The 21,353-nt window shown below is 66.5% G+C and overlaps 1 protein-coding gene across 1 annotated transcript in view; it reads right to left on the bottom strand.

The window, feature by feature from the left end:
* Positions 1-21,353, bottom strand: part of LOC119100661 (mitogen-activated protein kinase-binding protein 1) — a 69,478-nt gene that overhangs the window by 43,668 nt on the left and 4,457 nt on the right. The window contains exons 2-3 of the mRNA XM_037223741.1: positions 9,480-9,571; positions 3,804-4,017 (exon numbers count right to left, since the gene is read on the bottom strand). Coding sequence (XP_037079636.1) covers positions 3,804-4,017; positions 9,480-9,571 — 306 coding nt within the window. The remainder of the gene's footprint in view (positions 1-3,803; positions 4,018-9,479; positions 9,572-21,353) is intronic.

Here is a 21,353-nt window from a genome sequence, read left to right on the forward strand (position 1 = left end):
GCCTCCTTCCGAGTGGCGTTCTCCGTGCCGGCACGCCCCGGTGTGTGTCCTGAGTGGACCCACAGCTGCGGTCGTGCAAAACAGGGCCAGCACAATCCTATCGGTGCCCAGCTGTGCGCCAAAACAGGGAAGTGTCGTTTGTCACGTCCTTTGGGTACGACACGGTCCACCAAAAAGCCGCCCGTGGTCAGCGTCCAGCCTGCATACAAATGAGAAAGATCGCCTCGTAGCATAACGATGGCGCAACGCCTTAATGCGTTTTAACTTCCAAGCACAAGCCGACGAGTGTCCACTTTCATCTTTGATTCAATACAGAACTGGCCCCTGGAAACGCTTTATGGTCGTGTCACGTCACCCTGTAACTTGTGGTCTGCCCATCGCAAACATGTTATGCTCCCGAAATCTTAAAGGAAATGGCGTCAATTGGCTCGCAGACTGGCAACCGGCTGAAATAGCCAGCGATTGTTGTGACATCACGAGACCGCTGGCGGGCGGCCGGCGCCAGCCAGGCTCTGCACGCAGCCTGCACGGCCGACGCAAAGACCGCCGGTCATATCGTCTGATAGATGTGCATACACCTCAGCAAGGAGCGCGGTACAGGCTGACAAACATCGCGATTATTAGCGGCGGCGCCGGACCCTGTCCGTGGCCCCGCCACTGCGCCGGCACCGGCGGCCAAGCCGCGGATGACACGCCCCGACCGGGCGGTTCAGTCGGGCTCTGACCTCCACGGCGGACCGGAGGGTTCACCTCGCTTGACGAGACGACCGCACTACAGCCGCTCCCAACCGACCAACATGCGCCGCCGGCGGGCCGGAGCCACGGCCGGCGCACAGCGGCGACACGGCTGTCCGGCCGGGCCGGCTGGTCACCCCGCCGACCCAACCAGCTGGCCCGGCGGCCATTGTTCAGGCGCGCCGTCCGCGGCACGCGCCCGGTAGCCGCCGCACCTCATTCGGAGCGCGCCGCGGGGGTCCGATGCAACAATGCACGGCCGCCGCTGCGCGCCGAGTCCGATGACTGGCGCGCGCGCCGCCGCGTGACACTTCGCCCGCCTGCTCAGCGCGGCGGCGGCGGCCCGTAATTCGCCGGAGCAGAAGGAAACGCTCCCACGCCGGAGACTTTCCAGTCGTTGACCAGGTGCCGCTTTGTTCGCCGCGTGTGCACTGGGTTATCAGGCCTGCTAATGCGCGGCTTTACGGGCGGACTGCGCAACACGTAATCCGTCATCATTACGCTGTACCGTGTCAACCCCGACGGGTTCGTTAGCGAATGTCGTGAGTGGTTATTGGGAGGGAAGACTGACCACCGACCTTCTGCAGGCTTCACTGAGTTCGCAACTGATGGATGACTTATATATGGAGTTGGCGGAAACCTGGAATATTCCATAACGATTCGGTCAAGACCTTTTCGTCACTCATAGCACCCTACTCGCTCAATATCCGAGGAAAACCGGACCACTAGAATCTGCGGTGGTGCCAGCCGTCGAAGCACGCTCACAATACGTATGCCAAGCCGGTGGGAACAAAAATGTTGGTATTTGCGGCCCCAAAAACGCATGCTCATCTCACAGCTGTTGGGGTAAAATCACTAAAACTGGAAAAGTGCGGCACTTTGGCGCCAGTGATCTACAAACCAGAAAATTGAGTCGCGACTGAAATCTCTCCCCGTTCGCTAACGACCGCGAGTTATCGGTTGTTTAAAGCTCATCGAACGAGAGGCACTCCCCACAAAACCGGACCTGAGCGGGACAGTAAACACGTGAAGGGTGGAGCTCTAACACCGTGACGGTGACTCTCGGAACACATCGTCTCCTAAACCACTCGTGGGCCCCGCCGATAACGTGTTTGCGTGCCTACCGCGTCGCCCACGCGCCTATTGGGTGCAAACAAGCCGCGCCAGGTGTCGAATGGCTCCGCGGTGACGAAACCCGGCGTAAATGAGACGCATTTTCGCTTGCGTCGTGGTCCTTAAGCGGCGGTAATTTGGCCACTTCAGGGCGCATGGAACGGGTCGGGGTCATTAGCGATGTGGCCTCTCACATGAGCGGCCTGGGGTGGGTGAACCTCGTCTGGCCGCAGGGCGACTGGAGGCAAGACTCAGGGGCACCACTGCACCTCGCGCACGCCAAACCAGCAGGCGCGCCACAAGCCTACTAGCAACCTCGTCGGAAAGCTAGGCCGGGCAAGTGTGACGAGACCGCGCCAGCAGAGAGAGAGTGCGATCTTGCACGCCGGTCACGCGGCTTCCACAATCACGACGCCCGCAAGAGGTGCACGACCATGCTCACAGGGTGCTGATGTTAATGTCCACAACGCAATCAATTGACCGCCTGGTCACCACCAATGCGTCGCGCCCTTTGAACCCGGGCGGATTATCAGGCATGCCCGCCGGCGAAAACATGGCCGCCGCCTGCACAGCGGCCGAGAGCGAGTGAAGGCCAGAAGAAAGCACGGGTGCTCGCAGCCCAGCATTTAGCCGGTTATCTCGGCACTTGCCGCACGATAATATCCGATTATTTTGAACCAAAATTACCGGGAAGTCAATCAGCCAGGGAAGAGAAAAGCATAAAGGGTTCTATCCCGCACATAATAAAAAGCCTCTCCACTCATCAAGATGACGCCTGCAGGAAAATAATAGGGGGTGGAAACGCTCACAGCGCGCGGACGGAAAGCGATGTGACAACACATCATCCAATGGGGTAGTATGACATCGCGTCATTCATGTCCGGGTTAAGGAAATCAAGCGCAAGCATTGGCCGCACCCTATCATAGTCCAGCGTGCCTCGGCAGTATTAACCCGTCTTCCTCCCTCTACACCAAAACACTGTGGTAGAGGGTTTGTTGTTGCACCAAACGGCCTGTAGAGAGTTTGTTGGTACACCAAAACACCCTGGTAGAAGAGTTTCTTGTTACACCAAAACACCCTCGTACGCGGGTCGCCGCCAGCCGCCAGCTGCCGTGTTTGGCAACACAGAGATGCGCGGCCCGATAGGTGGGCGTCAGTAATACGCAGACCGTGTCGCGTCACGTGGCCCGACAGACAATGCCATTCCACCGCCGGAATAGCCGGCCCGCTGACGGATAGCGTCCACTCCGCTGTTGACATTGCCGCGCGCAGAGGCGGCCCAGACGGCCGCGTGCGCGTTACGCGCCGTTTCTCTCTGTCGGGCGTCTGCATGTGCGGCCATCACTCAGTCGTCTGCCGCGCGCCTGCGTGAAGCCGACAACACTGGACGGCGCGGCTGTGCCGCGGAGGCCGCCACTCCGAAGCGGGCGGCACGGCTCCTGGCCGCCCTCAGCTGAGACGCGCGCGCAGTACGAGGCTCATCCCGCCGCCGACAGACCAACAGCGCCCAAGACGTCAGTGCCAGCCAGCCAGTTGCAAGCAAATGCCAGCAGGCAGGCAGGTTCAATTCGGCCATAATAAAGCACATCCGCTTTTTGTGGCACTTGACTATCCCAGCGAGAATAGTTGTCTGCGTATTTCTCGAACTTGCATAAATCCTGCCCTCTCTCTCCCCCGGGTTCCCAGCACTTCGACGCCATTGCCCCACTGATCACGGCACCGCTTCACTCTGTTACGGGCCCTCCGCACCTTTACTGCCGCAGTGCCCGACACACTCTACCCTTTGCCGCAGCGCCCCACACCCTCTACCCTTCCCCCTCCCCTCCTCCCCCATCCCCATCCCCGTCCCCGTCCCCGTCCCGTCCCGTCCCCCCATCCCCATCCCCAATCCCCATCCCCATCGTCATCACCATCGCCATCGCCATCGCCATCCCTCATCCCCAACCCTCACTCACCACGCAGGTGATGCCGTATTTGTGCACGAGGAACTCCTGCAACAGAGTCTTGTCCTGGACGTTCCAGACGCGCACGGCCGGCTGGTGGCCGCACTCTCCCGTCACCAGGTACCGGCCGTCGGCCGAGAACCGCAGCGACGTGATCGACTTCTTGGATGTGTTCAGGATGTGCGTCTGCTTGTTCTTCTTCGGGTTGTACAGCACCACCGTGCACCTGGAGGCAGAAGGTGGTGGTCAGGCGCGACCAGTGCCGGGACGAGGGCGCAGACGAACGAACAGGGCGCAAACGAACGAACATGACACAAGCATGTGGTCAGGCGCGACCAGTGGTGGGACGAGAGTGCAAACGAGCGAACACGACACAAGTATCTGGACAGGTGCAACCAGTCGTGGGACGAGGGCGCAAACGAACGAACACGACACCAGCGTCACGCGATCGGAGCTAACCGCCGGCAAACGGACAAAACACGTCGCAGGGTCATTAACGAAGTTGTTCCTGCTTGCTAGACATCGTCCCCTCCTCTGTCGGCCTGTGCTGGAGCTGCCGGCGTCGCTGTCGCCGTTGTGTGCATCTATCTGCGGGCCTGAGGGGCCGGCACCGCCCAGGGGCGAGCACGCCGGCGGGCTGGCTGAGACTGAGAGCAGCACCCGGCGCGCGGCGGCTGAGATTGAGAGCAGCACGCCACCGCCTGCCGGGCCCACTGTTGCACAAGCTGGCCGCGCCGCTCCCACGCTATCTCGGCGTGCACTGCGGGCGCGTATCACTTGCGCCGGTGACGAGCGAGCGCGGCCTTCACGCCACACGAACTCATTTCGCAGCTCAAGCCATATTCATCCAGATCTGGAACAAGCTTGATATGTGTCAGCCTGTTGAGTATGGCATCCATCCTGTATCGGTGACCAGCTGCCACCAGACCAGTGCCCCTATATCGGTGACGCCACCGCGTGTAGCTCGTCTATGAGCGGCGCATGGTGCGTTACGCGGCCGCCGCCGGTTCACGGACGGCGGCACGGCACGGCACGGCACGGCACGGCACGTGGCCCGCGGGCCCGGTTATCGGGGCGCCATCCGTCGCGCTCGGCCGCCGGCCGGCCGGACGTCGCACGGCCGCTGAATAATGGAGCGGCGGGCGACCGTGCGTCCGGACGGCCGGACGGGGCCGGCCAGCTGATGCCGCCACGGCACCCGTCAGAGCCGGGCTGCCAGCCCGCCGGCGCCGGCCGACGGCGGCACCGGCCACCCAGAGACAGTGGGGGTCGGACCGACGGTCCGCGCGGCGCACATGCCCGGCAGCCTGAGCTCCAGAACGTGACGCGAGTCATTAACGTGCTGCGCACGACAGCAAACAGTTCATGAATATCTATCGCCAAATCAATAAAAGCCGTCGGGAGGCGGCGTTTTAGCATATCTGGGAGGCGCCGGGGCCTGTTCGCCCACGCCGACATTCCGGCCGGCTGACGTCACGCCCTCCGATATGATGCGGCGGCGCGTCAGCTGATGGCCGGATGTCGCCGCACGCGCCGTCCATGCCTCGCGCACCTTCCTCCGCGGGACCTTCGCGCTGGCGCCCTTAAAAGGTCGCCTGCCGCTCGAGCCGCGCTGCAGTCGCCGCGGTTACGAGCCCTGCATTCCGGCGTATGGTCGGACTGACTTCGTCCGGCTCGGCGCGGGCTCGCGTGTCTGCGGGGGACGTATCCGCCACGGCCACTCGCCACCCCGGCGCAGGGACACCTGGCACGGCGTGGTCGCGAGCTGACTCTGGCGCCGGACGCCGCTGGGTGAGGGGTGGCTCGCGGGGTCGGCCTGGTTCGTCGAGACACGCGGCTCGCCGGTGGACGCTGTGCGTGATCCCGCGAGGGCGCCCTGTTCCCGCTAACGCTGGGATGCGGTTTTCCTACGGTGATTCGGGACGCCACACACTCAGCAAATTCGTGTCATGCATTGCCCTTTCCGGAGACCGAAACTGGCACACGTGGACAAGCACGGGGATCCTATCACCGCGCCACAATGTGTGTCAACGAATGCGTAATGAATGCGGTGGCATGTCCAAATGGACAATGGTAGGGCATACAAACAGACGCCTGCCCTGAATGGCGTGATAAAAACTGTCACGAGCCGATGAATGAAAACAGACCGGAAACAGACCAGTTTTGAATTGTTCGACGCCTTGAACAAATTCCTCCACACGGAAGAGTCCTGGCGGCGCGAGACGATACTCCAAATCTCGTCACTTATCCGCGGAACAATGCGCCGGCCATCTGGACAGGTGTCCAGATGGGCCGGCGCCTTGACGCAGCCTTGACGTGTCAGCCGACAACAGAGGCGGAAGCCGTCCACGCTCCAGGAAGAGGTCGTGTCGCGATGGCATCGGCGTCCCCTGTGTCTCTTGCCGCCACTCGATGCGGCCGCCGCTCGTCCGTCAAGGTCGGGACGCAGCGGGCGCGGCGTGATGGCGCGATCGCCGCGCCGGCCGAGGCGTCGTGATGACGCGATCCCCGCGTCCGCCGCGGTGTCGCGGCGGACGGCCAGCTTAATTAGTCGGTTCCGCCCCTCCCTCCCCTCTCCTCACCGCAGCCCCTCCCTCGACCACAGCGGCGACCGCCGAGCGTGTCCGAGCCTTCGGCCGCCCGGGGACGGGCCAGCCCCGTCCACATCGCGGACAACAGAGCGCCGTCGGCCGGCCGACAGCGGCGCCGCTGGGCCAGAAGGGCGACGACGGACACCGCACAGGCGTGCCGACTCTGAGCGGGGTGCAATGGAAACAGACCTCGGACGGTACGTCGGCGCCGCATTCAGGCTGGCTGCAGGTGACTGTCGTGCTTCCCCAGATAACCCGTACCTCAGCCACCCGTATGGTGACATTCGCCAACGACACCGGGACCGGCTGGATCTCGCCAGACGCTCGTCGCGCCGCGAGACTTCAACACACGCCAGCGCATCGATCGCGGTCGGTAACGACCCGATGTGCACACTGCGGTGCGCCGCGCCTCTGACGCGCCGTGGGAGCGCCGTCCGAGACCGAGGGCGCAGGGCGGCCTTGGTGCGTCTTCGAGACGCACTGCTGCAGGTGCACCAGGCTGAACGTTTTGTCTTGTACTGCATCATTCAACACCCTCCTCCTGCATGTTGATGCGACGCGAAGGCGGCGTATGGTGCACGGCTCGCGCCTGCAAGACACTGTCAGCCGCGCCACACCTCATGTATTCCGATGAGAAACACCAGCCGTGCTCGTCACGGTCCCAGACCGACGCCTGCGAGGACACCACCTGCCTCGGCGGCGGGGCAGGGCAGGGCCGGGCCGGGCCGGGCCGGCCGGCGGCAGGCGCTGTGGCGTCCTGTCGCGCCGGCTCAGGCCACCGCCGCCACCGCGGCTGTGACAATGGTGGGCGGTCGGGCGCGAGGGTGTCGCCACCAGGCGCCCGACGGACCACAAACGATAGCGGCGACACACGGACCATACCGAGCAGCGGTACAGCGGACCCGTGTGCTGTACGGGACGGGGACAGCACACCGACGGACTATGCCGAGCAGCGGTATAGCGGACCGATGTGCTGCACGGGACGGGGACAGCAGACTGACGGACCATACCGAGAAGATACAACGGGCCCACGGGACAGACAGAGCAAGAGTCAGTGGAACGAAGGAGCACCCCGTGCTGGGGTACAGGGGACCAGCGGACCACACTAGGTACCGGGTACCCGGATCGGAACCTTTGGACCACACCGGACAGGCGTACAGCAGACCAACACTAACACGCGGGAGGGGTACAGAGGAGCACGGATCGCACGGAGCAGGGTTACAGTGGAAGGTCAGACCATACAGGGCGTCGAGCCGCCGTGGACCACTGGATCACGCAGGGACGGGCATGTCGTACTCACAGATCATAGCGACAGTGGTACTGTGGAGAGTAAGGGACAGACTGGCGCAGGGGTGTGCAGCGGACAATCGGATCTCGCAGGGACGGACCCATCGGAGAGACGGACCACACCGGCACAGAGTATAGCCAGGGTACAGTCAAACAAAGCCCGTGCAGGGATGACGGCGCAGCGGCCCAGCAGACAACAGCGCGGGGTGGCGTGGACAGACGGACCCCACTGCGAGGGAGCACTGACGGGGAGGCCGACCACGTGAGGCAGAGGTGGCGTTTCATATCTCGGCAAATTTCTGATGCTCGCCAGCCATACAGAGGAGCGAACAAAACCACCAGCATCCGCTGCGTCTCCGGACAAAAAAAAAACGGTCGACAACAAGGCAAAGAAGACGGCTGATAACCGATGGCCGCTCCCGCCGGCCGCTGATCAGTAATCAGAGGCGGCGGCCCCGCCTCCCGCTGCGGCCGCACCACGTGACAAATCGCGTGTCGCGGCCGCTCCGTCACGTGACAGGTGGCGCGCCGTTCCGGACCGGCCACCACCGCGCACAGGCGGCGTGAAGACAAGGACGTCCGCCGCCGCCGTCTGCCCGTCGTCGCCCGTCCGGTCTCGTGGGCCGCAGCGCGGCGACGCGTCGGTTGCGCCGCACGTCCCGCCGGCCCCCTGGTCCAGCCCGCGTGAGCACCGAACAGCGAGCAGGGCAGGCTCCACGTCCAGCAGCGGTCCGATGGCTTGGTATTCAGCGCGCGGGAGGAGGCACTCAGAGAGAGGAAGCAGCACACAAACAGGGCGCAGATCAGTCATCCGTCCCTCTGCATGGAGCGCAGCGCGGTGTTGACGAGGCGGCCGACCGCAGCCAGCCCCCTCCGCCTCATCCGTGGACGTCTCCGGCCGCGGCTGATCGGCTCCCCTGCCGCGCTGGGTTCGGCGCTGGCGGCCCGCCGCGGCCGGCGGAGAAGGGGGAGGTCACCACGGCGCAGGAGGCAGACGACCCGGCGGCCAGCGCGCCACCGCAATTACTCGACCGCCCCGGCCCAGACAGGTATTCAATTACCGGGCGAATGAGCCGCCACAGTCAATGGGCGAGCGGGCCGCCGGCGCAAGCGGGCGTGACGCCTAGTGAGAAAATAGCCCAATTCCGGGGCCACGGCTGGGCGGCGCCGGCGCGGGCCCGGCTCCAGCCGCGGCGCCGTCCGATCGAGCCCAGCGGCGGCGGCAGCGCGTGGCTGACCGGCCGTGCCACCGCCTCCTCAGCGCCGACGGCACGGGGTCGGCGAGCGCGAGCAGGGCCCGCCGCAGCCCGCGCGTCGGCCGCGCCGTCTGCACGGTGCATCCTCTGGCGTAGCCGCTGACCGGCGCCGGCCGGCCGGCGCGGTCGGTGTACGGACCGCACCATATACAGAGGCGTCCGGTCAGGTAGGGCACCGGGCCGCACGGCGCCGACCCGACCCGTTAGCGGCCCCGTCCGCCGGCCTGGCCCCGGAGATGGGGCACTTACGCCGCGACGGCTCGGTCGTTTGTCCGGTGCCGGCCGGCTGTCGGAATCTGACGACTCCGAGGGATGCTCGGCGGACGGAGCGGGACCGGCCCTGCGCCGCCCCGCCGCCGGCGTCGCCTCTCCGGCCACTAGTAGATCCCTTGGCCAGGACAGTGTTCCGTGCCAGCGGTCGCGCGACCCTCGGGACGGCGGTCTAGCCCTATCATTGGTCCGGGCCGCCGGACAGCAGCGCTGACCGCGGCGGCCGCCATGCGCGGTACATGGGACATAGCGTAACACGACGGCCCCGGCGCGGCCCTACTTACCCAGCCGGGTAGGCCACCAGGCCCTCCGACGGCGACACGTCGACGGCCGCATTGCTGTTGACCGTAACGCCCAGCACGCGCTCCAGACGGATCTGCGGCGGAGGAAGCAGTCGTCAGAGGAGCGGCATCATCACTCGGCGGGGTCACGTGCGGGGGGCGACAGACCGGCGGTCAGAGGAGCGGCATCACCACTCGGCGGGGTCATGTGCGGGGGTAGGGTAGACCGACGGTCAGAGGAGCGGCATCACCACTCGGCGGGGTCATGGGCAGGGGTAGGGTAGACCGACGGTCAGAGGAGCGGCATCACCACCCGGCGGGGTCATGGGCAGGGGTAGGGTAGACCGACAGTCAGAGGAGCGGCATCATCACTCGGCGGGGTCATGGGCAGGGGTAGGGCAGACCGGTAGTCGGGCCGTCACGATATCACCTGCCGGTGAGTGTGACTGCAGCGACGAGACTGGTGCAATGCCCTAACACCAACATGCAGTAGTTAACTGGGGGGGGGGGGGGGGGGGAGTCGGCATCAAGAGCGCCTAGCGTACATACAGATAGCGTCCAGCGCATACAAAAACTGCTTTTTGAAAACACGCATTCACTTGTCACGCCGACAAAGCCTTCGGCAGATCTGCCGACCAGCTTCCGGTACACGACCAATCGACCACATCAAACCAGCCTCAGGCATATTTACAGAGCGGTATCTAGAATCCACGTCACCAGGAGGCCCCAGGCTTCCGTCAACACGCACACACCGACCCCTACCAGTGCTGGGCGGAGCGAGAGCGAGAGAGCGAGAGACAGAATGACAGAGAGACAGCGAGGGCCGCTGCAGGAGAGGCGCCGACGACGGCCGCCTCGGCGCCGGCTGCCGCGTGCTCCGGCTTCCGTTGCGGCGGGGCGGGCGGCCGGCGTCTGCCGCCTGTCTCGGCCGCCATGTGCCGCCGCGATGGCGACACGGCAGGTCTCCGGCGACAGCCGCGGCCCGCCTCTGCTCCGCAGATGGCACCTCGACGGCCGCGTCGTCGCGCCGGACTGGCCGGCGCCTCGGCCGTGGCTGCCCCACGATGGCTGGAGCTCTGTAGCCGTGCGAAACGACCTTGGCCCACAACGCCAACGCCAACGCCAAAGCTTCGCCAAAAACAACTCAACGGCGGAAACTACTACGTATGCGAGGAGATCTGCTGTTCGGCTCGATCCGGTGTTGTCGCCCGCCTTGGACAGCGTTCGGCGGCGCCCCGCCCCTGTCGGTGCGCCTGGCCGGACGCCATAGCGTGTCGGCCGGCCATTGCCGAGGGCAGCGTGCTGCGTCAACGTACGGTAAGCGGGTCGCGTCACCCTGCTCGGATTTATCGCCGCCAGCGCCGGCAGTCGGGCCGCCCCAATCAGCAGATCGTGCCGGCCGTGGGACGGCCGGTGAACACAGTGTGTCGGCCGTCACGGGCCCCGGCCGCCGCCGGCCGAGCACAAGGTCCGGTCTGGTCAGGTCTGGTCCGGTCCAGGATCACGTGGTCTGTCTCGCCGATCGCAGCGCGGATCGCTGTCACTGAGATCTGTACGGACCTCGTCTCGTCCGCGTTGTGCTGCGTGGCTTTTCACGAGCCCGCGTCGCACGTTTGGTCAGCGTGTGGATGGCCCGGTGCTTCATACAATACGCCTGGGAGGTCTCAAATAGAGAGGAGGTCTCACGCTCCTCTCCACCAGACGTGGCCGGTGCTCTCTGTCACCCCAGCGACAGGACCCGGGTCACGCTCCTCTCCATCAGACGTGGCCGGTGCTCTCTGTCACCCCAGCGACAGGACCCGGGTCACGCTCCTCTCCATCAGACGTGGCCGGTGCTCTCTGTCACCCCAGCGACAGGACCCGGGTCACGCTCCTCTCCACCAGACGTGGCCGCGTCTAGGTCAAGTTGGTTCCCCGAAAGCCAGCGAGCCGCCCCGGCCGCCGCCGCCGCCGTTTGCATCAAGGCCGGCCGGCAGGACAGCCGAGCGAGGTCGGACCCGCCGCCAGGTCACCACTCCGGCCCTAACCGACCCGTCACCAAAAACCGGTTCTGCACATTGGCAAGGTGCTTACCCGAGGCGATTACATATGACGTCATCAGTGGTTACGTTACACACTGACGACTGACGACTGAAGGCGCAGGAACTTTCGTGACGCTTAGTCGTGATGTCACGGGTGTTACCGCGGGAGCGGCGTCCCATCATGCACAGTGGACCCCCGGGGTCGAACACAGCGGCCCCCGCCGGCGGGCCGGGCTGTGACGCGCCCGAGAGTGCACCGACAGCCGCCTGACCAGGCTCGGTGCCCGCGGGGCTCGCCCATCGACACCACGGTGGCCAGGTGTCCCGCCGGCCGGCACCCGATCCGCGACGCCCGCCGCCTCCGCCGGCCGGGCCGCGAAGCGTGCCTGAGCGCCGCCAGCCGGGATGGAGGCCGGCCAAGGTCGCCCAAGGTCAGCAGGGGGTCGCTGCATGCGGGTCGGCGGCGATTAGCGTCGGAACACTTTCACGGGGCCAGACAATGCCGTGGTGCAAGCGATCGGCCGCCTGACGTGAATCCGTAATCGGGTCGGGGCGCGGCGGACGCGCCCGCGGCGCTGACCTCACGACGGTGCTGCCGCCTGGTGACCGTCAGCCGAGGCAGGCCGTGACCGGGGCTGGCTGGCTCCGGCGGCCGGCGCCGGAGACTGCGACGGTGCAGCGCGGACGGTAGCACGAGCGGCTAACACCCAGACGGGGTCTCCGGCCGCGGCGGCACCGTCCAGCCGGCCACTGCGGCCCGCAAGTGGGCTGTCCCCCGGCTGACGAGTTGTCTCCGGGGCTCGCGAGCCAGCTGACGGGCTCACGAGTCAGCTGACTGGGCTTACGAGTCAGCCGACTTGACCCACAAGTCAGCTGACTGGGCTCACAAGTCAGATGACTGGGCTCACAAGTCAGCTGACTGGGCTCACGAGTCAGATGACTGAGCTCACGAGTCAGCTGACTGGGCTCACGAGTCAGCTGATCGGCCTCGGGGGTTTGCCGCCCAGGATCGCTCATCAGCTATTCCTGCTCTTAAGGCGGCGCATTAGACTCATGAACCGGGTCAATGAAATCATGAGCCTGCTCAATGGGCTCAAGAGTCGGTCGACCGGATCATGAGTCACCTCAGTGGGAACGAGTCTGACTCATGTCAGCTGTTCTCGACTGGGCTGCCCGGTCCCGGAGTCATCGGGCGGGCCGCAGGCCGCAGCCTCTGCAGGACGTCCAAGGACGGAGGACCACGCAACGAGACGGAGTGACGCAACGGGGGCTTGCAAAGTGAAACTGGTCACGGGATGGCCATCGGTGTGATTGAGCACGCGTGCCTTCGCCATGACCCCGCGGTACAAGGTAAGATTCAGTGAAGGGCGGAGAATTAGTTCACACATATTTACAGGTCGATTTACGGCGCAAGTGAGTGGGCCAACGATGATTCGTCATGCTATGTGCGATGATTCCTTCAGCCAGGATGCCACGCAGGAAACCGGGCATAAAACACCACCGCCGCATGCAACGACCCAATGCGAATCTGGCCGTCATGTTACAGAACTTATCCTCGGTTCAAGTGCGACGAACAAAGTCCATCAAAACCCAGCCGGCCCGCGGCCGTGCTTAAAAACTCGCCTTGCAGCAGAGCCGGAGCGGCTCAGCTGGACTGAGCGGCGGTCCTGCAGCGGCGCGTCACCTCACGATCCGGGCCCTCTGCCTCCCACCGCCTCCCACCTCCGGCCTCCCACCTCCGGCCTCCCACCTCCGGCCTCACACCTCCGGCCTCCCACCTCCGGCCTCCCGCGCTCCGCCTCCCACCGCCTCCCGCCGACCGTCCGGCTGCCGGCGGCCGGCCGGACCGGCGGTGACCGGCCGGGGTGAGCGGCCGACCCGGGCCGACCCCGACAGCTGGCTCGGCCAGCGCTGACCGCGGCAGCACAAAACACGGCGCCCCGGGCGGTCGTCGCCGCCGCCGTCGCGGACGCGCCGGCGACCGGGCCGCGGCCCCGGCGCTGCCGCAGGCGCGGCGCCAGCAGTCAGCTGCCGGCCGAGAGCTCCCATCACCGGTGCCTGGGGCTCTCGTCTGAGAGAATTACTCACAACTAGACGATAATGTTGAGAAATACTCGGGTCTGTGCAGCCTACATGCACAGAAAGCTTCACCGTGGCACTCCCCGCATCTGGACAGACGTCCAGAGCCGGAACTGAAGCTGAGGGCAGGGACGGGTCAGGGCCGGGTGGGCGGAGAACGCCGCGGCGCACCCCCGCGAGCGAGTCACCCGGCCGAGCGCCGCTCCCTCGCCACCACACGGCACGGTGTCACAGCCCCGCCGCTCCCCCGCCTGGACACGGCACGGCCGGGCACGTGAGGACGCGTCGGGTCGAGCACGCCGCCGGGACGTGCCGCGCCGAGCACGCCACCGCTGGGGCCCGCGCCACGACGCGGCGCCACGGCACGGCCGAGCACGCCGCCGCCGGGGCCAGCGCCACGGCAAGACCGGCGACGGAGCGACCGAGCCCGCTGCTCGAAAGGGAAGGAAAATACAGCTGGAACATAAAGCGCGGAGGTAGACACGCCATAATTATGTGCCAATCAATCGTGGGAACGCGGACTGGAGCAAGAGGCGGCTCCCGACACTTCAAATGGAGCATGGAATGGCATGCGCGGCATGCCTTTCATGCTACTGCTATCTCGAGCAGGCCGCAGAGATTCCGTGCCGCAACCACAGACGGCCATTTCGACAGCCCTTGTGTAACCCTGCCATGCCGCACAGAACAATCAAACCTGGGAGCGATCAGGATATTTGCAGAGCTTTAACCAGCAGCCATAGCTGCATGGTGAGCCAAGGTCAATGCAAATCAAGACCGTACAAGTGATGGACATCGTTCGTTTGCAAGGCATTGTAAACACTAACTGCAACACTAACGTGGGCTCGGGGAACAATGTATCTCATCTTTATGCAAGGCTGAAAATCCGTAAAACATATTTACAAGATTATGCCATTCAATACCGGAAGGCACATGCAAAAGCCAAGCGAAATCAAACACACGGAGCCGCAAAGCCACGTCCGTCTCCCTGACCTCCGTATCGAGCCAGCCTGTCGCCCCTATCGTCAGTCTCTGACGGAGCCACGCCGAGCAGCGTACTCATCGGGCCTCGCCGGCGCCCCTTCCCGCTCTAGCCAAGGTGAGCCAGTGGGGCAGCTCTGCGGAGTCGGGGGCGCCGCGGAGCTCCGGTCTCGCCGGCCACCGCCGCCGCCCGGCCGCCCGGCCGCCCGGCCGCCCGCCCGTCCACCCGCTCACCAACATCCGGGAGGAGCCGGCGCCAGGCGGGCACGGGCCGCCCTCTGTGGACCGAGTGCGTTCGCCGCAAGCTGTTGACGCGCGGCCAACACGCCACGGCACCGAACAAAGGGGGGGGGGCGCGTGGTCCCGCGGTGTGGCAGCACCCCAGACCCCCTCCCTCCACCTCAGACCCCCATACACAGCCTTTGAGGGCACCACGCCCGCGACGGGCCCTCCCCCGACGCCGGGCTCGGCACGCCCCTGTCGCTGACAGAGCTGTTGACTACCTGTCAGCCCAACCTCCGCAAAAACGCTCGCCGTGGCGCACTTGGCGCGTGACACCCGTGCCCGGCCGGGTCCCCGACGGCCATCAGCGTCGCGCCATCACGCGGCGGCGGCGGCGGACGTGCTGAGCTGACCCGGCCGGGTTCGGTTGCGCTCGGGTTTTGGCCGGCACCGGACGGCGGCCGGGGTCGCGGTCGTGGGCGCCGATGACCCGCGCCCACCGCGACCGGCCATCAGCGGCGTCCGATGGCCGGCGGTCTCACGCCCGTGCGGCGCCGCCGCGTCGTCCGGCCACGCTGCATCCAGGGGCGCGACCAGGTGGCCGGGTCCGGCCGCTGATCCCTCCCTTCCACACGCACAACCAAAGCGGACGCCACTCTTTAAACGTTTCGAACGTGCGACCAAAGCCACTGCAACTAAACCACGCAGTACTTATTATCGCCGATGAGGGTGCCCGCCCAGCCGCACTAAGCCCGCGGTCCTCCAATCGGCCAGCAGGCGCTGCTCCTGACTACACCTCTGCCGACGCACGCGCCGCGCGCACCCGGGCCGTCGCCGAGAGAAACGCGAAGAAAGCGCGAGCGGCGCGGCACGCGGCCGGCCGCTCCATCACGACAGTGGACCCGGCGCGACACGCCGCCCGGACAGGCCGTCTGTCTCGTGACGGCACCCGCCGGCCCGCTGGCCGCTCCACACCCCGCAGGCCCCGCACGGCTGCTGAACCGGCGCCGGTCTGGCCTGGCCTGGTCCCAATTCGGCTCCAGGCTCGGACGCCGCCTCGACGCCGCGTGCTCACCGCACTGACACCGCCCGCAAACGACCCGACCACAACATTCGCCGGGCCCGTCCTGACCCCTGGCTCGAGCAGTGGTCACTCACCCTCGGTGGTGGGAGTCCTGCCCGCACTGGCGGCCGGGAAACTACGCCGCGGCGGCGGCGGCCGGCCCGATGGCGACAGAGCCGGCGGCGGAGGCGCCCCTGCAGCGACGGTGCGAGACGATCGGACAGACCGATGACGGACCGATGACGGACCGACGACGGACCGGTGGCCGGCCGGCCGGGCAATCGGACCGGAGTCGCCTCATGGGGGGTCCAGTGAAACCCGGCTCGAAAGGCGCTCGGTGTGCGCAATCACGCCGGTAATGACGCGCGATTCACCGCGGCGCTTCACCTCCGGCCGGCGGCGCTTCACCTCCGGCCTTCCCCGGCGGGTGAAGGGCTCGACTCCGCCAGCCGCGCGCCGGGGCCGGCCGGGAGGTCGCCAACCCGCGAGGTCGCCGTGTGTCACGACGGCGCCCCGCCCCGCCCCCGCCCCGCCCGGTTAGGGCGGGGCGGGGGCGGGGGCGGGGGCGGGGCGTGTCCGCGTCCACGGCCGGAACGCCATCCACAAGCGGCGGCGCGCTGCGACACGTCGGGTCGGACAACAGCGAGCTGACGGGCGGGCGGGCGGCCGTGTGCCGTGCGGCGGCGGCGGCCGGCCACCGCCGGCGCACGGCGGCCTGACGCCCGGCGTCACCGGTAACGTGTGGGAAAGGAGAGCGGCGCCGGGCCGGCGCGCCTCCTCTTTCACTTTCGGGGGAGGCGGGCCGGTCGGCTGTCGTCCCGGCGGCGCCGGAGCCGGGCCCGGCCGCCCGCGGACCGGGCTGGTTCGGCACGGCGATCCGGCGCCGCGGCATTCCCGCCGGCGCGGTCACCGGCAGCTCTGCAGCAGCTCGGCGCCGTCGTCTGGCCGCGAGTCTTCTCGCGACGACCATCCAGCCGGCGGCCGAGTCTTCATTTTGTTCGGCCGGCAGCCGTACGTGAGCACAATGGGCGGGGCGGACAGGAAGCGTGCCCAGTGCCCGTATACGGTCTCTCACGCCCTGAGCCAATATTTGGACAGCGCGGCGACAAAAGGTGGACACGGCCAGGACAATAGAAATCGCACTACGCGGGTCGCCGTTAAATGAGGTCGACAGCGGCTTTGGTGATGGATGTTCTGACAGAGCACGGGGCACATTACGCTACCGCACGTGATTTACGCGCTAAGCCATTAGCAAAGAGCAGTGACCGAGCGGTTCATGAAATCGACCATAAATTCAGCGACTGGTAATCAATGAACAAGAGACTAGAGCAGGTCAAACTCCATCGGAAAGCAATGCAAGAAGCATACACCAACGCATGAAGGAAGCGGCAGGAGCCCGAAGCTCTGTCGCCGCATTCTGTGCCGCTGTCTTCTGTTGAGCCGCCCGCTGCCGGGCCGGCTGCGGCGGGCGGGCGGAGCCGGCGTGGCTCGCGCTCAGCCCAGCCCGCAGCCGGTCGGGCCTGGCGGCGCCTGTCGCGGCAAGCAGGCCGGCTGCCGGGCCGCAGCGCCAGCGCCGGTCCGGGCCGTGGCGGAGCCTGTCGCGGCAGCAGGCCGGCCTGGCCGGGCCGCCAGCGCCAGCGTCGCGGCCTGCTCCTTCCCGCCAGCCGCTGCAGTGATCGGCGACGGTGGAGCACTTCACACATCTGCCTGACCACCTCGGCCGCGGGTGTGGACCATAACGATACCGACGAGCGACCGCGTACGACGTCCGGGGAAAATCTTGCTGGCAACCATAAAAGGACGCCTATGCCTACTTCAAACGCGCGCGTGGGTATGCGTTCATCACTGGAAAAATTCACCACGCGCGTTCGCGCTTCCCGAACGAGGCTACACAATGCGTCGTTCGCATTTAGTACACATGGCGCATGCGGTGATAACGAATGCCGGGTCTCGCGGCTGCGGCCTGTTCGGCTAATTAGTCCGGCCGGATGCGTTCCCCAGGCGGAGACGGCGGGCGTCGTTTGTCCACCTGCCGTGCCGGCCCGGTGTAAACAACTGCGCTACATCCGCCGGCCGCCGGACGGCAGGGTACGGGCACGACGACACCACCGCCCGGCCACGAACAGCGACCGTGTCACAAATGACGGCGACCCGGGCCGGACGGCAGGGTACGGGCACGACGACACCATGGCCCGGTCATTAATAGCTCCCGTGTCTCAAATGACGGCGACCCGGGGCCGGACGGCAGGGCATGAGCACGACAACACCACCGCTCGGCCACGAACAGCGACAGTGTCACGAATGTCGGCGACCCGGGCCCGGCGTCCGCCCGCAGCGGCCGGCCATGAACAGCGGCCGTGTCACAAATGCCGGCGACCCAGGCCCGGCCTCCGCCCGCAGCGGCCGGCCACAAACAGTGGCCGTGTCACAAATGCCGGCGACCCGGGCCCGGCCTCCGCCCGCAGCGGCCGGCCCAGCAGTCTCGCCCGTCCGCATGGCATTATTCCACCGTCGGAAAGCATGGCCGGCAATGCAGACACAATGGGAAGCGCGCTACACAAACGGAGGCATGCACTGCCCCAGCCACAACAATGCCGGCCTGTCATTATCTTAAGCTCCGCCGGTCAAGACCGCGGTCTTCTCTTGCACGACGGAGCAAAGCGGCGCTGGGAAACGAGTGCGTTAGTTTGCGGCGCCGCCGCCGCGGCAGGCCTCGCCTGTTCGTGCCGGCGTCGCCAATGGAGCGCAGCCCGCGCCCGCACGTCGCTGCGCGTCAGTCACGCGCTCGCCGCCCTCCGGCGCTGACCCCGTGACCTCGGCATCGTCCGGCGCCGGACGGCTGTTTTGAAGCGCGCCGCGCGTGCCCCACACGAAGCGCGGCGTGCTGGGACGAGCGCTCGCCGAGGGCCTCGCGCGGGGCCTCCGTCGACGGGGCGGGGGCGGGGCGGGGGCGGGGCGGGCAGCGGACAAAGGCTGCTCGACGGTGACACTGGAGACGCCGCGGTCCGACTATCAAGCCCGATAACGCCGTCAGCCGAGGCCACTCGGCAGCTCCGATAACGCAGCGCGACGCACGCGCGTGTCAGCCGTGCGCCAGAGCCGTGCTGACGTGCGACATTTGCGGCCGGCCGCCTGCGGGCCCCGCCCCCTCCAGCGCTGCCAGTCACCGGCGGAAAAAAAACACTAGCGGATCCATCAGCGGCCAAACTCTAACAGCGGCGCGGTGGAGCGAGCCCCGGGGCAGCACCGCTGACATTCATCATCGGCCGCCGGCAAGCCCCGCCCCCAACCAACCGACGCATTCGGAGGACAATCGGGAACATGACTACACAGCTGCTGCCCGAGGCGCCAACGGATGCCAGCGGTGCTTGAGGCAGAAGCGCCGCTCGAAGCACCCTCCACGCCCGCCCGTCACCTAGACAGGCGGCACGAACCGCCGGCATCGGAGCGGCACCACCGACCAAAAACAATGACCAACATCTCATCCCGCACCGCGGCACAATGGCGAAACTTTGCATGACATTGCCACGCCCCTGTGCAGAAACCGCTCGGTCCGTGCGAGTTTCCGGGCGCGAGGCACCGAAACGGAGCCGGCGCGGTGTAAAAACGGCGCGCCGGCGGCGATGGCGGCGCGCGCCGCGGCCGCGTGACCAATACCCGAGGCGGCGGGAGAGGGCAGTGACTTGCAGCGGGCGGCGGCGCGGCCTGACCCAGAAATGTCGCGCGGGCGCGCAGGCGGGGGAGACGGAGGAGCGCGGCGGCCCGGCCCGCGTGATCGGCCTCGCGCGGTGCGGCTCTGCGACGGGACGGCTCACGTGGTGCCGCCGAGTCTCGGGATGGAGCACGCGGCCATTGTGCCGGAACGGCCTCGTGCCGGGTCCGTTCCTGCGGTGCTCACGGCTCCGGTGGTAAGCGCGGCACCGCAGGCCCGGCTCCTGCGGATCTGAGGCCCCAAAGGCTGAGGCAGGAGGGTGTGAGATCCTGCGGGTGAGAGAGGCACCACCGCAGCCGCTCTGGAGGGTGCGGACGGCGGGAGCGAGAGCCTGCCGCACACCCCATCTCGCGTTGGTGCTAAGTACCCACGTACCGGCTGGCCACGCCCAGCCAAGTCCCCTCCCCCCTCCACACACACACACACACCCTCACTCGCGTGAGGTGGCGGGCCGGCCGACGCGGGGACCGACAACACGGCAACCCGCCGACCGTGACAGGCATGCGGTCAATAAATTACCACCGGACCGGCGGCCATAGACCGGCCAGGCCCAGATAGTAAAGCGATCACTGCAGTTCGCCACGGGCCGCTGCATAGATTGGACGCGGTCCAACGCCACGGAGAACGACCCTGCACAGCAACCCAGACCCATCGCGGGGCTGCGACGTTGTCTTCAGCCTTGGCCGTGCCCGAGGAGCTGCTCAATACGAAACAGGCGAAACCTTGGATCAACGTACGGCCGACTACAACAACAGCCCGCTCGCCCATGGCCACGTCATGTGGGGGGGGGGGGGGGGGCGGCACGCGACGGCTCCTCCGGCGCAGAGCGCGCGCCTCGAGAGCACAAGCACTCGGAGCAGCGCGGCAACATCGCGGTGGGCGGCCGCCTCCTCGACGCTCCCAAATCGGCATGAGTCGGCGTCCGCCGCCCGCCAAATACTGCGGAGTTGTACGCCCGCGGCCGGCCGGCGGATACTGCGGAGTATGTACGCCCGCGGACGGCCGACGCCAACGCTGCGGAGTAGTGCGCCCGGCCGGGTAGTCCTCGCCCACGTGTGCACGGTCCGGCCAGCAACAGACAGACAAACCGGCACGGGTAATGTCCCGGCCACGGCCACGGCCGACCAGACGACCACGGCGAGGACCACGCCACGGTGAACCGGACCACAGCATGGCAGACCAGACCACGGGATGGCAGACCAGACCACGGCACGGTGGACCAGACCACGGTAGAGTGGACCAGACCACGGCACGGTGGACCGAACTACAGTACAGCTGTCCGGACCACGGCGCTATCGACCAGACCATGGCACGGTGGACCAGATCACGGCACGGTGGACCAGACCGCGGCACGGTTGACCAGACCACGGCACGGTGAACCGGGCCCCAGCATGGCAGACCAGACCACGGCACGGCGGATCAGCCCACGGCGCAGTGGACCAGACCACGGCACGGTGGACCAGACCACGGTATGGTGGACCAGACCACGGTACTGTGGACCGGACTACGGCACATCTGTCTGGACCACGGTACAGTGGGTAACACCGCGAAATCACGGACAGATCATTGGCGCGGTGAGCCAGTGTCGACCGTTTGTGCCGGACTTGGACAAAATTCCGGCTGAGACAGCGAGGGGCAAACCTCATGTTTCTTTAGGCTCGGTGAGTTCATTCCCAACCGAGGTTGTTTGGTGATGTCGTGCCGGTCGGCTGATGGCAGGCTTGTTATGGAGGTGGGATGGCGCCGGGATTTATGATACAACCTGAGCACAGCATAGGAGTATGTGACGGATTCCGAAGATC

This window comes from Pollicipes pollicipes, unplaced genomic scaffold (genome assembly GCF_011947565.3).
Source record: "Pollicipes pollicipes isolate AB1234 unplaced genomic scaffold, Ppol_2.1 Scaffold_2555;HRSCAF=2994_pilon_pilon_pilon, whole genome shotgun sequence".
Classification (NCBI taxonomy): domain Eukaryota; kingdom Metazoa; phylum Arthropoda; class Thecostraca; order Pollicipedomorpha; family Pollicipedidae; genus Pollicipes; species Pollicipes pollicipes.